General features: G+C 44.0%; 2 protein-coding genes and 1 long non-coding RNA gene across 6 annotated transcripts in view; 2 read left to right on the plus strand and 1 right to left on the minus strand.

Annotated features, from left to right (window-relative positions):
- LOC126984688 (protein bride of sevenless-like) overlaps positions 1–6,185 on the plus strand; it is a 57,048-nt gene extending 50,863 nt beyond the window's left edge. For 2 of the 3 annotated variants that reach the window (XM_050838579.1, XM_050838580.1), the window contains exon 9: positions 5,617–6,185. In XM_050838579.1, coding sequence (XP_050694536.1) covers positions 5,617–5,741 — 125 coding nt within the window. In that variant the 3' untranslated portion in view covers positions 5,742–6,185. Of the gene's footprint in view, positions 1–2,361; positions 2,442–5,616 lie in introns of all 3 variants that reach the window. The other variant, XM_050838581.1, reaches the window with a different exon arrangement.
- LOC126984692 (uncharacterized) lies at positions 3,023–5,620 on the minus strand. The gene is made up of 3 exons (XR_007737456.1): positions 4,997–5,620; positions 4,808–4,895; positions 3,023–4,499 (listed from the first exon to the last, which is right to left on the minus strand). It is a non-coding gene; the product is annotated as an uncharacterized LOC126984692 (long non-coding RNA).
- Positions 6,186–9,442: 3,257 nt separating the features above from the next.
- On the plus strand, positions 9,443–14,910 carry LOC126984690 (transmembrane emp24 domain-containing protein eca-like). Of its 2 annotated transcripts, none has more exons than XM_050838584.1 (4): positions 9,443–9,702; positions 11,851–12,071; positions 13,159–13,305; positions 14,609–14,910. In XM_050838584.1, exons 1-4 carry the CDS (start codon positions 9,564–9,566, stop codon positions 14,756–14,758), a joined length of 657 nt encoding a protein of 218 aa, XP_050694541.1. In that variant the 5' UTR covers positions 9,443–9,563; the 3' UTR covers positions 14,759–14,910. The 2 variants fall into 2 exon arrangements, with proteins under 2 accessions (XP_050694541.1, XP_050694542.1); XM_050838585.1 differs by lacking the exon at positions 9,443–9,702 and adding an exon at positions 9,966–10,023.
- The last annotated feature ends 516 nt before the right edge of the window (positions 14,911–15,426 follow it).

Below are 15,426 nucleotides of genomic sequence, written 5' to 3' on the forward strand. Positions count from 1 at the left end.
AGAAAAGGGATTAGATGTGAAATGAAGAGGAGGAGGAAGAGAAGGGGAAGAAAGAAAGGAGTAAGAGTAGGAAAAGAAAGGGAAAGGAGGAGGAAGACAAGGAGGAGGAGGAGGAGGAGGGGAGGAAAAGTAGCTAATAACATTCTTTTTCATCTTTAAAATAACAATGTCTCCTTTTCTGGTTCCAAAATATTCATAAAAATTCTCGTAAATGCTTCCAAGTCATTTATTTCAGTCATACAAACTTTTATTTTTGGTCCCTGATACTCTTGTAAATAAATAGGTCTTCAATTTTATATACAGTACCCTCCCGAGTTTCGCGCTTTCCGAGTTTTGCGATCCTCGAGTTTCGCGCTGAATCCTAAATTCTTACCATCCCGATTTTCGGGCATTACCTCCCCGAGTTTCGCGCTGCTTTGACATGTACGGGTCACGTCTACCTACCGTCGGCGTCACGCGCGATTCCTTATGACAGTGTCACACTGGCCGTTTTCCACTAACCGTTGGGGCTACTGGCAACCGCGGTTGTCCGTGCGCCCAACCGGGAGTGAATCGTCGTTTGTCCGTACGGATGGAAAACGGTTGGGGGTACGAGCAACCGCGCGGCTGTATGTAAACAAACAGACGACGGCAGTGGCTGAGGGGTGAGGAGCAGTGGAAAATGGCCAAACAAGAAACTTGTAAAGTAGACTGGCAGAGCTGCTTTGTTCACTATTTAATTGATACAGGGCGACTGCTCTAAATTGTTTACTTTGTGAATACGGACAACCGACCTTGGCCGTGTGTGACGCACACCCGGAAAAGTTGGAGTTGCCAGTCGCCCCTATCGCCAATGGGGTTGGAGGAAAAAGGCCCAGTGTAACACAGCAGCTTAAAGGCGCGGTCACACAAGCTAGTTTCTCGGGAATTTTTCACCGAAATTATCTCCCGACAATTTTCTGCCTCGAATTTATCCTCAAGTTTGGTCACATATAGAGGCCTGTTGCATTCTGGGATATATTAGCTGAAAAGCAAAAGAAACACTGAATCTGGACGTTGCAGAGTTTGCTTTATATTATATGGTGTTTACTTAAGAAAAAAATGAAAAGAAAGCATGTGTTGGTTCGTGAGTGGTTAGCTCGGAGACAAAGGGAAAGTGTGTTACAGCTTGTTACCGTTAAATGCTACGGGAACTTAACAATGAGGACCGAGACACGTACGATGAGGCAGTGGCTACGCTTGGACAAGACTGAAGTCCAAGACCTGCTCAACCTGATTACTCCAAGCTTATCTAGCTTTGTGGAACTCATTGTGGTACTGAAAGAAACACGCGGATAGCTACTGAACCGATCAGCTGATACGCTCTTCTTCTTCTTGTGACCACAACTTACCGACCTCACGAGAAAATAACCGACATGCTGGTGACTGAGTTTCTGACTAGAATTTCGATGAGTTTCCCGTGAAATGCAGCCGACTTTGAATCTCTGTACAAAATTTCCAAGAAACTAGCGGCTGGGTGACCGTGTTCACGCGTGCTGGGGCAAGATTCACAGAGATACTTGCTAATGGCCCGCGGTAAAAGCTACGAACTAATGATTTAACTATCTAAGTTGACTTTAGATTCATAAAGCTTTCGTTTCGTCATAGTTAGAGGCCGCTGATTGGATGAGTGCCGTCGATGACGTCATCGGACTCGGCGAATCACAAGCGTATTTTCAGAACTGTCAGCCAATCGTAAGGCAGCCAGCCGCCATCAGCTGCGGCTTCAAAACGACCCGTTCTCTCTCCACGTTTTCTTCTTTTTTACACGGTACGTATTTTGAGATAACAATGGAGTAAAGTGTGAAAAAAAAAGTCAACTTCTCCACGGGCCGGAATGAATAAGCTCTTTTCAATGTTTTCAATACCACGAGTTTCGCGATCCGCGAGTTTAGCGCTAGACCTGCGGAAAGAAGCAAGCGCGAAACTTGGGAGGGTACTGTATATATTTTTTCATACCTTTTTATTTTCTTTTTCTATTTTTTCATATTTTTCAAGTTTTTTTGCAGATAATTTTTTTTTGTTATTTTTCTTATATATGTTGATTCATGTTTTAATATATCTTTATTTTTGGTGGATTTTTTCTCTTTTTTTCTCTTCTTATGCTAATGGCTGGTTTGCTCTCTCTCTCTCTCTCTCTCTCTCTCTCTCTCTCTCTCTCTCTCTCTCTCTCTCTCTCTCTCTCTCTCTCTCTCTCTCTCTCTCTCTCTCTCTCTCTCTCTCTCTCTCTCTCTCTCTCTCTCTCTCTCTCTCTCTCTCTCTCTCTCTCTCTCTCTCTCTCTCTCTCTCTCTCTCTCTAGTGTATCTCTCTCTCTCTCTCACGCTCTCTCTCGCTCTCGCTCTCTCTCTCTTTAACTACTGGGCACCACCACCACCACCACCACTCCCCCACCACTACTACTACCACCACCACTACTATCCAGGTATAATACTATCACTACTACTATATGATGACCACGACTACTACTACTACTACTACTACTACAATACAGACGGATGTACTACTGTTACTACGACCTACCACCACCACCACCACCGCCACTACTACTACTACTACTACTACTACTACTACTACTACTATTACTATTACTATTACTACTACTACTACTACTACTTCTTCAATAACTCTTTTCATCTGCTTCCCAACTCTCTCTCTCTCTCTCTCTCTCTCTCTCTCTCTCTCTCTCTCTCTCTCTCTCTCTCTCTCTCTCTCTCTCTCTCTCTCTCTCTCTCTCTCTCTCTCTCTCTCTCTCTCTCTCTCTCTCTCTCTCTCTCTCTCTCTCTCTCTCTCTCTCTCTCTCTCTCTCTCTCTCTCTCTCTCTCTCTCTCTCTCTCTCTCTCTCTGCTCTCTCTCTCTCTCTCTCGCTCTGCTCTCTCTCTCTCTCTCTCTCTCTCTCTCTCTCTCTCTCTCTCTCTCTCTCTCTCTCTCTCTCTCTCCTCTCTCTCTCTCTCCTCTCTCTCTCTCTCTCTCTCTCTCTCTCTCTCTCTCACTGACTTCTCTACTGCAGATTTGCCAGACCAGTAGAGTTGCTGTATATAATGATAGGCCTTCTGCTGACCTTTGCTGACTTGTGCTGACTCTGCTTCATATGGTGTAAGATTTTCTGTATTTGGTGACATTACTCTTTTAATTAACCCGGTAGCAGCGAGGATCATGTTTCTTAATGGTTCCTCTAAGCGAGAAAAATGAGAAAAAAAATCATCACTCACACGAACCATTTCATAATATATATCAAAGCATTTGTGATCAGTTTATGTATCATCTATTTTGGGGGGGTTAAATCATGGCACAAATTTGGCCCGTCGCTGGTACACGGTAAAGCCACAAATTTGGCCTGTCGCTGCTACACGGTAAAGCCACAAATTTGGCCTGTCGCTGCTACATGGTAAAGCCACAAATTTGGCCCGTCGCTGGTACATGGTAAAGCCACAAATTTGGCCCGTCGCTGCTACACGGTAAAGCCACAAATTTGGCCCGTCACTGGTACACGGTAAAGCCACAAATTTGGCCTGTCTCTGCTACACGGTAAAGCCACAAATTTGGCCCGTCGCTGGTACACGGTAAAGCCACAAATTTGGCCTGTCTCTGCTACATGGTAAAGCCACAAATTTGCCCCATTGCTGCTACCGGGTTAAATACTGGACTCTTTCTGATTTGTGCTGACCTTACGAACTGCTGACTACTCCTGACTTTACTGACCTCTGCTGACTTTGTTTGCTCACTAAATACAATGGCTGACTGCTGACCACCTTTTTTGTATGTTGGTAGTTAAGTTTTGTATGTTGTAAGTTAATTAAGTTAGAATAAGGAGATGTTAATGTGAAAACTGTACATCTTAAGAGACTGCATGAAGTGATTTTAATTTTATATAATCTAAGCATTCTATTTCCCCACAAGAACACAGAAAAACATATGAATTCCCTTAGAAAAAATTGAATCACCCAAATTTGTACAGACAGAAAATCAATCCCCTTCCCCCAAAAGAAAAGTGCCAAATTCATGAAGGCCAGAAACGTGAATACTAAAATGTGTGTATATGGGTCGTATTTTAAAACATTCCGTCGCCCAAGTTCACATATTGGCCAAGGCTTTCGCATGAGTTTAGGGCATTTCCAGGGGTAGTTTTATGACCCTGGTGGTAGTTTGGCCCTTCTTCAGTAGCATGCACCTAGGAAACACATATTTGACAAGCCTTTCGTATGAGTTTAGGGCATTTCCAGGAGTAGTTTTATGACCCTGGTGGTAGTTTGGCCCTTCTTCAGTAGCATGCACCTAGGAAACACATATTTGACAAGCCTTTTGTATGAGTTTAGGGCATTTCCAGGAGTAGTTTTATGACCCTGGTGGTAGTTTAACCCTTCTTCTGTACTATGCACCTAGGAAACACATATTGGCCAAGGCTTTCACATGAGTTTAGGGCATTTCCAGGAGTAGTTTTATGACCCTGGTGGTAGTTTGGCCCTTCTTCTGTACCATGCACCTAGGAAACATATTTGACAAGCCTTTCATATGAGTTTTGGGCATTTCAAGGAGTAGTTTTATGACCCTGGTGGTAGTTTAACCCTTCTTCTGTACCATGAACCTAGGAAACATATTTGACAAGCCTTTCATATGAGTTTTGGGCATTTCAAGGAGTAGTTTTATGACCCTGGTGGTAGTTTGGCCCTTCTTCAGTAGCATGCACCTAGGAAACACATATTTGACAAGCCTTTTGTATGAGTTTAGGACATTTCCAGGAGTAGTTTTATGACCCTGGTGGTAGTTTGGCCCTTCTTCAGTAGCATGCACCTAGGAAACACATATTTGACAAGCCTTTTGTATGAGTTTAGGGCATTTCCAGGAGTAGTTTTATGACCCTGGTGGTAGTTTGGCCCTTCTTCAGTAGCATGCACCTAGGAAACACATATTTGACAAGCCTTTTGTATGAGTTTAGGGCATTTCCAGGAGTAGTTTTATGACCCTGGTGGTAGTTTGAACCTTCTGTACCATGCACCTAGGAAACATAATTGACAAGCCTTTCACATGAGTTTTGGGCATTTCAAGGAGTAGTTTTATGACCCTGATGGTAGTTTGACCCTTCTTCTGTACCATGCACCTAGGAAACATAATTGACAAGCCTTTCACATGAGTTTTGGGCATTTCAAGGAGTAGTTTTATGACCCTGATGGTAGTTTTGCACCTCTTTTGTACCATGAACCTAAAAAAAACACTCTGAGAACCCAATTGATCCCCTCTTTGACCTTTAGAAATAATTGATGTAAGGAGCAAAAGTGTCTTATTATACTGACCTGTGTGTGTGTGTGTGTGTGTGTGTGTGTGTGTGTGTGTGTGTGTGTGTGTGTGAATCCACGTCCCCAGGTTCTAATCCCAATACAAGGGAGTCAGTATGCAGTCCACCCAGTTGTTCATCTTCCCTTTCAGCTGGTTAATGAATGTGTACCTCGGGAAACCTGGGGAAGATAAACTGTGGTAACCTGGATGTCACACTGGCCCTGAACGTATACCCCCAATTTGTATCTTTACTCTTACTTGTGTGTTTATTTACGATTGTGTGTGTGTGTGTGTATTCATGTAGGTGTGTGTGCGTTGTGTTTCAGGTGTGGGCCGAGGTGATGACGGGGTGTACACGACCATAGACCCACCCACTCCGTACCCACCTGCTGCCTCCAATCCCAACTTCTACCTGTTCCGCTCGCACGCCCACACCGGAATGATGTACTGAGGGGACCGCTACTACTACTACTACTACAATGGAGGATGTGTGGAAGAAAAGCATAAAGAGAGGAATGATAATGGTGAACTCTCTTGCTTTTTTTGTTTCGTCTTTTTGCAGCACTCTGTAAATGGCGAATATATGTTACGGAAGTGTTGCATATAAGGTGTGTATGTGTGTGTGTGTGTGTGTGTGTTCCGAAGTATTTTTTTTCTTTTCTTTATTTGTCTTGCAGTGTGATGTGTGTGTTGCTGTGGTTTTGTGAGGCATAATGACAAGTAGGCTCAAGGTTGTTATGGAGATGAGCACTGAGGTCATGTGCATGTATTGTGTATGCTCCCGACTTTACTTATACTTACTTTAGGTTAGAATGCAACGTTAAGTAAAGGGTCAGTTCAGCAGTATTAAGTGATGTGTGTGTGTGTGTGTGTGTGTGTGTGTGTGTGTGTGTGTGTGTAAGGATGCATGAGGTGAAATACAAGTGTGAATAATATGTATAAAAATGATGATTGAAAAAAGGGGGAAAAAAGATGCAGAAGAAAAAAAAATGAAAAGAAAATAAATAAAGAAGATTTTAAAGAAAGGAAAAAGAGGTGCTTGAGAAAAAAAAGATTGAGAAAACATTAAAACATCATATCTATCAAACATATCAGAGAGAGAAAACACTCCAATATCTTATACAGTGAAGGAAAAACAAGAAACACTGACACAGTTATATACAGAGACAAGTCAAGCCCTGCTGTGAATGGAAGACCCCTGTGTTGACATGTCTTAGGAGTTGTGACGTAGCCTACATATCATTCTGTATATAACACGTGACTGGAGGCTGACTCGTGGAGAGGGTTGTTGATATATGGATAAGGGTTGGCAACACTGGATGGACAAAATGCACAGTTGATGTTACTCCTGCACGGAATGGGATTGCATACATACATACATACATACATACATTCATACATACATACATACATACATACATACATACATACATTCATACATATATACATACATATACATAGGCTACATACATACATACATACAGGAGGAGTGTATATCAGACTTTTATGTGAATGTGTGCCTTGAAGCTACCCCCTTAACTAAGAAAATATACATAAATACAAAAAATACTACTTGAGTTGCATGCTATATACATATTAATATACATGGATACATACACATATAAACTGCACAGCCTACATTTAAACATACACATATCCATTCCGTTCACACACTGTTGATATATATTCATTTTTCCGTGCTGGAGCGGGAAGGTTGGCGGTGATGCCTTTGAGTTCGATAGGTGTGTACTCTCAAATGTCTAGGGGCTTTCATAGATATTGTGTTAGTATTTCCAAGGGTAGTTATATGATCCTGGTGGTAATTTGACAAGGCTTCAGTACTAGTCTGTTCACTTAAGTCCGACCCAAGCTGACAACATAAACCTAAGCGTGTTTGCAAGCTGAGTGCTGATTGGGTACTGCTATGGCTTCCAAGTTTTCATTAACCTCTGTTTGTGTTTATTTCACGCAACACTTTCTGCTAATCTGCACCGTGCTTACGAACACGCGTAGGGTTATGTTGTCAGCTTGGGGCAGACTTACGTGAACAGACTGTAGTAACATGAAAAAATACTCATAAGAACCTGACTAATCTTCTTTTCGTCCTTTGTAAATAGTTGTGGAAGCCGAAAGTGTCAGAGAAAATGAGCCTTTCTTTGTAGTGCCTGGCTTAAAAATGATTTATTCTTATCTTCTTTCAATCAGTTTCTGTGTTATATAGAAATAGGCTATACATGGGTCAGTGTCAAGCCATGGAGGTGAAGAGCCAGGGCGAGGAAGTCAACTTAACTTCTAACTAAGGCACCACAGACCACGTTACTCTGAAGAACCTGATATACAATTTGGAGATGTGGATAAAGACTTAAAAGGCTGTGGGGCACCTTTGGCTAGAGGTTAGAATGTCCGCCTCGTGTCTTGGGGCCTGAAAAGATTAGTTTCTCATGTGCTTCAAGAAGTAGAAAACCCCAACAGTACATTCAAGTTCTCCTCTCTGGCAAAGCTACAAGTCCAGCATCACTGCACCACAGCCTTGGCCCCAGCACAACCACAACACACTAACACCTCATTCTTTAAATGTCATATTGATCTTTATCAACAATGATGTGGTTGATTCATCTTTTCTGACATGTTTTTAAGGTGTGGTTAGTTAGTTTTGTTGATTATTTTTATTTAACTTTTATGTCTGAGTTTGTAACGTGTCGACTGTGTGAAAATCCAACACTTCTAACTAACTCCGTCCCCAAAAATGGAATTATAAAGCCAAACTAGCCACAGAAGTTTTGATAAATACTAATATAACATTTAAACAATAACATTTACACAATCAAGCATATCAATGTACTATATAATAAGAATGTCTAGCCCATATAAGCTTATTCTTGTACATAATCTTGATGAATCTTCACATAAAACCTTGAGTATAATAATGCTGTGTACATACTAAAGATTATTTTAAGGCTGCTGAAGAGAACTATTTTTATATGTATGTCCTCGGAGGAAATATTTAGGTTAAGAGAACAAGACAGTTTATGCTCAATTTCCGACAGCACTCTAAGATGTACGAAGGTGTGAATGTCCCGCTGTCCCTAGTGTTCCAGCCTTCCTAGCAATGCACTGTGCATTCCCCGACTCATTCCACACAGTTATCATAAGAGGCACAGAAGCTTTGTAAATAGTAGCCTTAAACATGTGCCACACTTGAAAAATAAAGGACATGAAAGAGATAATGTATATTTTTTTTTATTACTCATCCTCTGTACACCTTCTCTTCCACCTTAGAGAACCTAGTAGCAGGGGTTTGTGGGTGCCAGCTTGTGCCTTTTCCCCAGCTCGTAGGGTCATTTAAGTAATTGTTTTGTCTAACTATATAACTGCCTCTAACACAAATCACTGCGGCCTAAGAGAACGGTATACGTCTAAATAAATACATTGTTTCGTTGTCTTAATGTAATATGTCGCACTGATATCATTTTTATTTGTCTAGTATCATTGCAGCCACCCCAACACAGCTTCATCTAGAGTCTATGAATGATAAATCTCATGCAACATTGAGCAGACTGGCAGCAGGCCGCGCAAAGTTCAGCGAATTCGCGGACCATGAGACGGCTAAACTAATGTACTCTTTCAAGCAGCCCGCCCCACCTGTATGTCTACGAGCCTTTACAGAACATTTATATATCTACCTCTTAAAGAAGTAAGTTAGATTTTATCCCCATATACTAGTACAGTACGATTAGAGAAGAATTTATGCTTCAGCCTCTTTTACATTATCGATTTGAATACCACACTGGTGCTCTGTAAAATAGGGACTGGAAAGCATAAGAGCGAAGGAATATGCAGGTGTGCCGCATCTACAGTATCCAGAGATATTATCAACTCATAATAAATAAATAAAAGTTTTTTTAGTGACATTTTATCATTATGAAGAGATAAGTGAAGCTGTGTTGAGGTGGCCGCAGTGATGCCAGACACACGAGAGTGACCACCGCCCGCAACACCATCACCGCAACACCACAACACTAACTCAACAACCTATCTAGTGAGACAAACATCACTTTCTAATGCAATAATAACTTAAATAAGACTCAGATATCCAAAGTAAACATCAAAAGCACCAATTAAAAGGTTTCCCCGGCGATTGTTTTGATCAGCGCCGCTCTGGCAACAGTGCGCCCAAGGGAAGAGGACGGAAGGGAGGGAGCGACCGGCGGCCCTTCACTTCACCCTTTATTATTGTGTTAGTCCTTTTGTTCCCGTGTGTCTGGGCGTGGCCATGGCGGCGCGGCGGCTCCTGGCGGTGGTGGCGGCCATGGCGGTGCTGGGCGGCCTGGCGGAGGGGCTGTACTTCCACATCGGCGAGACGGAGAGGAAGTGCTTCATCGAGGAGATACCCGACGAGACCATGGTGACGGGTGCGTGGCGGGGCGGGGGTGGTGGTAGTGGTGGTAGTAGTAGTGGTGGTAGTGGTGGTAGTAGTAGTAGTGGTAGTAGTAGCAGTAGGTGTAGGGGTATCTTATAGGAGGTACCCAGGTAGACCATGGTGACGGGTGCGTGGCGGGGCGGGGGTGGTGGTAGTGGTAGTAGTAGTAGTAGTGATGGTAGTAGTAGTAGTAGTGGTAGTAGTAGTAGTAGTAGTGGTAGTAGTAGTAGTAGTAGTAGTAGTAGTAGTGGTAGTAGTAGTAGTAGGTGTAGGGGTATCTTATAGGAGGTACCCAGGTAGACCATGGTGACGGGTGCGTGGCGGGGCGGGGGTGGTTGTAGTGGTGGTAGTAGTAGTAGTAGTAGTAGGTGTAGGAGTATCTTATAGGAGGTACCCAGGTAGACCATGGTGACGGGTGCATAGCAGGGCGGGGCGGGGCGGGGCGGTGGTGGTGGTGGTGGTAGGATTAGGAGTAGTTGTGGTAAAGATTCGTTTTAGTACCATGCCAGTATCTCATTACCTACCTTATGAAACATCACTAACCTCAGATAACCTAACAAAACCCTCTGCGAGCTATTTTGTGGCTGCGGCGGCGGTACTGTTGCCGCGAGGGGACGCGCTTTCGTAAACATTATATCGTAATTTCAAGAGTAAAAAAAAAGGTCCTTGAATTGGATTTTGAAAGCGTTTCCATGACTTGAAGATTTGTAGAAAAGATATATGAAGAGCTACTGATGTTTCATAAGGTAGGTAATGAGATACTGGAACAGTACTAAAACGAATCTCAACCGTAGTAGGAGTAATAGTGGTAGTAGTAGGAGTATCATATTACCTTGGGAGACCATGGTGTCTTGACATGGGTATGGTAGTGGAAGTAATGGTGACAGGTGAAGTTTTAGTGGATAATTTAAATTTTACCATAGCCATTATGCACTAGGTTAATACATTGGGTTCAGTCTGAATGCAGCACAGTAAGTAAGTGCTTTCTGAATATTCACAACACCAATATGAAGACTTTACCCACTGAATCCCAGGCTATTAATGCACATTGCTACACCCCAATCCCAGGCATTTTTATCATTTTTTTTTTCAAATGGTCAGAATTGCCCTAAAAATATGAAAATTGTTATAAAAGCCTTTACTGTTAATGTAAAACTTGCCAGAATGCCCCAACATCATTTGAAGGTCCCCTGCTAGGTCTGATGTTTTAAATTTGGTGCGCCTTGGCTCTCAGTGGTGTGCCGCCAGCCATTGTCATGTCATTATGGTGGCATGTCTGATCAAAAATGCAACGAGATGATGAATGACAGCCGGACACGTTTATGGGTTCACAAACGCAATACTTTTATTTTTTTGTGCTGCTTGTAGTGCCAGTAGGCTTTCTTGAGGGACCTTATTGATGGCCCCAGCCTGTTAATGGCACAGGCTAATTTTATTTATAGTAGTGGGTGCCACGATTGAGGGTAATGACCTGCGAGGCGTGGGGTGCGGGTGCCCTGAGCTGCTTCTAAAAATAAATAATTAAAAATGGTATATATGAAGGATTATATGGTAGAAAGGAATTATGACAATGACAGCTGCAAATTCATGTCACAGTCTTAGAGCCATATTCTTAAACATTTAGACATCCAAGCACACACATTTTACAAGGCTTTCGTAGGGGTTGTGGACAGTTCCATGTGGGTAGTTTTATAACCCTGGGTGATAGTCTGACAATTCATTTGTAGCATGAATATAAAAAAACACGAGAAGCCAATTAATCTTCTTTTCAGACTTTGGAAATAGTTGATGTTAGAGACGGAAGTATCTGAGAATACCGATCTTAGTGAGTTTGTGTTCTTCCTGGGTCTTAGTGAGTTTGTGTTCTTCCTGGGTCTTAGTGAGTTTGTGTTCCTCCTGGGTCTTAGTGAGTTTGTGTTCTTCCTGGGTCTTAGTGAGTTTGTGTTACTTCTGTGCCTTAGTTTGTGTTCCTCCTGGGTCTTAGTGAGTTTGTGTTCTTCCTGGGTCTTAGTGAGTTTGTGTTCTTCCTGGGTCTTAGTGAGTTTGTGTTACTTCTGTGCCATAGTTTCTGTTCTTCCTGGGTCTTAGTGAGTTTGTATTCCTTCTGTGCCTTAGTTTGTGTTCCTCCTCCGCCTCTCAGGTAACTACAAGCTGCAGCTGTATGACCCTCGCACGGGCGGGTTCATGCCCTCCTCGCCGGGGCTGGGCATGCACGTGGAGATCAGGGACCCAGATGACAAGGTGTTGCTGTCCCGCGTGTACAGCAGCGAGGGGCGGTTCACCTTCACCTCCCACACTCCCGGCGAGCACGTCATCTGCCTCTACTCTAACTCGACCAAGTGGTTCTCCGGATCACAGCTGGTGGGTGCAGGGGAAGGGGGAGGGGGAGAGAAGGGTGTCTGTTGTGGGGAAGGGGGATAGAAAAAGGTGTAAGGGCAGGGGGGGTGATGAGGTGTGGGGGGGAGGGAGGGGTATGGGAAGGGGGGTGTAATAAGGGAATGATGAGTAGGGTGTGGGAATGGAGGGGGGTGTAGAAGGGTAAGGATAGGAGGTGGGGATGAGAAGGATGAGTAGCAGGTAGGGGTGCCGGGAGGATGTGAGGCATGGAGGTACAATTGGTGGAGTCGACACGGCCCGCTAATCCCATTCATTGAGGTGAAGCCAATGAACTGTCAAACTTACGGCCAAAAGATGGAGGTGGGCGAGCCTGGCCGAGCCCATTAAGAGGGAGCCTGACCTGACAACACCTGGCCGTAAAAATGACAGCTTGGGTGGATTCACTTAATTGGGCTGATGTCGCCTCCACCAATTCTTCCTCCATGATGTGAGGGGTGTAATGAGAAGTTTGTGGGGGGAGGTGCCGAGGTGGGGGGGCAAGGGGAGGGGAATGGGAGTGATGAGAAGGGTGCTGGAATCATCACGTTGTTTTTATTGTTATTTTATAAGTAATGTGGAGGTGGAAGAGGTATAGAATATGGGAAAAGTGGAGGAAGAGAGAGATAGTGGAAGAGGAGGAGGAGGAGGGAATGAAAGAGAAAAGACAAAAAAACAAAAAAAAACCAGGAAAGAAAAGGAAAAAGGAGAGAAAGAAAAAAATTAAGAGAAGTAGGAGGAGGAGGAGGAGGAATGACAGGAAGGGAACATGTCCTTATAACACATAAAAGTACACATTTTCCACATATAAATATAAATATCTATGTGGAATGAATCAGAAGAATTGATTGGTACAGGCAAAGAGTGTGGAGAAATTTAAGGGAAAACCTGTGCAAATCTCTCTCTCTCTCTCTCTCTCTCTCTCTCTCTGTCTCTGATCGAGGGTAATCAGGAGCAGTAAGTAGCGGGCCTTTTTTTCATTATTGTTTTCTTTTTTTTTTTACGCCCTTGCACTGTCTCCTCTGCTGTAAAAAAAAAAAAAAAAAAAAAAAAAACCCCACCTCTCTCTCCACAGCGCGTCCACTTTGACATCCAAGTGGGTGAACACGCGGTGGACTACGCTTCCATGGCCCAGAAGGAGAAGCTGACGGAACTCCAGCTGAGGGTGCGGCAGCTGCTGGACCAGGTGGAGCAGATCACCAAGGAACAGAACTACCAGAGGGTGAGTGTGGAGGAGGGAGGGAAGGGAAGAGGGACGGAGGAGGGAAGGAAAGGATGGAGGGAAGGTGTGATTATCAGATGACAGAAAAGGGTGTAAAGAAGGAAAGGAAAAGGGAGGGAGGGGAAGGAAAGGAAAAGGGAGGGAATATGTGATTATAAGATGAGAGAGAAGGGTGTTAAGAAGGAAAGGAAAAGGGAGGGAAAATGTGTGGGTGTATGTATGAGAGAGTGCATGTGATCTTGTAGCATGGGGTGGCGACAGAGTGGTATGGTTAGCTGCAAGTGTTTTGGCTGGTCACAAAAGTACGCAAGAAAACCTGTAGATACCCAAATGTTTAACTTGACAACATCCACAGGCTACTTCATGGATGTTAAATCAGTGAATGTTGAGGTTTGACCGAATGTAGATTAGATTATTTTCCTTTGCTTCCTCCTCCTCCTCCTCCTTCTGCTTCTCTTCATTTTTTCCTTCTCTCCTTTTTCCTTTTCTTTCCTTCTGTTTTTTTGTCTTTTCTCTTTCATTCCTCTTTCATTCCTCCTCCTCCTTCTCTTAATTTTTTTCTTTCTCTCCTTTTTCCTTTTCTTTCCTTCTGTTTTTTTGTCTTTTCTCTTTCATTCCTCTTTCATTCCTCCTCCTCCTCCTCCTCGTACTTCTCTTAATTTTTTTCTTTCTCTCCTTTTTCCTTTTCTTTTCTGTTTTTTTTGTCTTTTCTCTTTCATTCCCTCCTCCTCCTCCTCCTCATCTTCCACTAACTCCCTCCCTTCCGCCACCTCTTCCTCCAATGTCCACCTTTCCCATATTCTATACCTCTTCCACCTCCACAGTTCCTTGTCTCCTCCTCCTCATCCTCCTCCACTAACTCTCTCTCCCTTCCTCCACCTCTTCCTCCAATGTCCACCTTTCCCATATTCTATACCTCTTCCACCTCCACAGTTCTTTATCTCCTCCTCCTTGCCTTCCACTAACTCTCTCTCCCTTCCTCCACCTCTTCCACCCCCACAGTTCTTTGTCTCCTCCTCCTCCTCCTCCTCCTTGCCTTCCACTAACTCTCCCTTCCGCCACCTCTTCCTCCAATGTCCACCTTTCCCATATTCTATACCTCTTCCACCTCCACAGTTCCTTGTCTCCTCATCATCCTCCACTAACTCTCTCCCTTCCTCCACCTTTCCCTCTAATGTCTACCTCTTCCACCCCCACAGTTCTTTACTAGTCTTCTCATCCTCCACTAACTCTCTCTCCCTTCCTCCACCTCTTCTGATGTCTACCTCTCCCATCTTCTTATCCTCTTCCTTCACCCCCACAGTACCGAGAGGAGCGCTTCCGGGTGACCTCCGAGAGCACCAATCAGCGAGTGTTGTGGTGGTCGGTGGGCCAGGTGGCAATACTGCTGGCGATGGGTTTCTGGCAGATGCGGCACCTCAAGAGTTTCTTCGAAGCCAAGAAACTGGTGTGAGGTGTGTGTGTGTGTGTGTGTGTGTGTGTGTAAAAAGGAGAGTTGCTTTGTTCATATATGTTTTCCTTTCATCATTCATTTAGTTAGCTTTCTCTGTCTATTTGTCTTGTGTGTTGTAGAAAGACTGGTGAGGTGTGTGTGTGTGTGTGTGTGTGTAAAAAGGAGATTTGCTTTGTTCATGTAGAGGTTTTGCAGCTGACGTCATCAGTGGGGGTGCGGGGGTAGCGCGGGCCTGCACGGCCATCTTGGTGGTCAGTGGTGGTGGTCACTTATAAAAGCAAACCTTGGTGGCGGCTGCACAAGTGCTCTGTGTGTCCGTCATGGGATACGTATGTTGTGCGGTTGAATGTTCTAACCGACACGGGAGAGATGCTGTGTCATTTTATAATTTCCTGGAAATCCAGAAGAGCGGGGGAAGTGGATAGCAGCTGTGAGGAGGGAAAACTGGCGGCCGTCTGCTTCATCTCGACTCTGCAGTGCTCATTTTGTCTGAGGTAAATATTACAGGCAAGACTGATCAGATTATTACCAGACGTAACACTCATTTAGGTGTTGCCCCAGGTCCCCTAGCTTACTGTGTGGCGGGGGTTTACTCTGGAACGGGATTTACATGAGCTGGCGGAGGTAAACACACATGGCGGCGCTCAAGCAGGGGAAGAAAATAGGAA

This window comes from Eriocheir sinensis, chromosome 57 (assembly GCF_024679095.1).
Source record: "Eriocheir sinensis breed Jianghai 21 chromosome 57, ASM2467909v1, whole genome shotgun sequence".
Lineage (NCBI taxonomy): Eukaryota > Metazoa > Arthropoda > Malacostraca > Decapoda > Varunidae > Eriocheir > Eriocheir sinensis.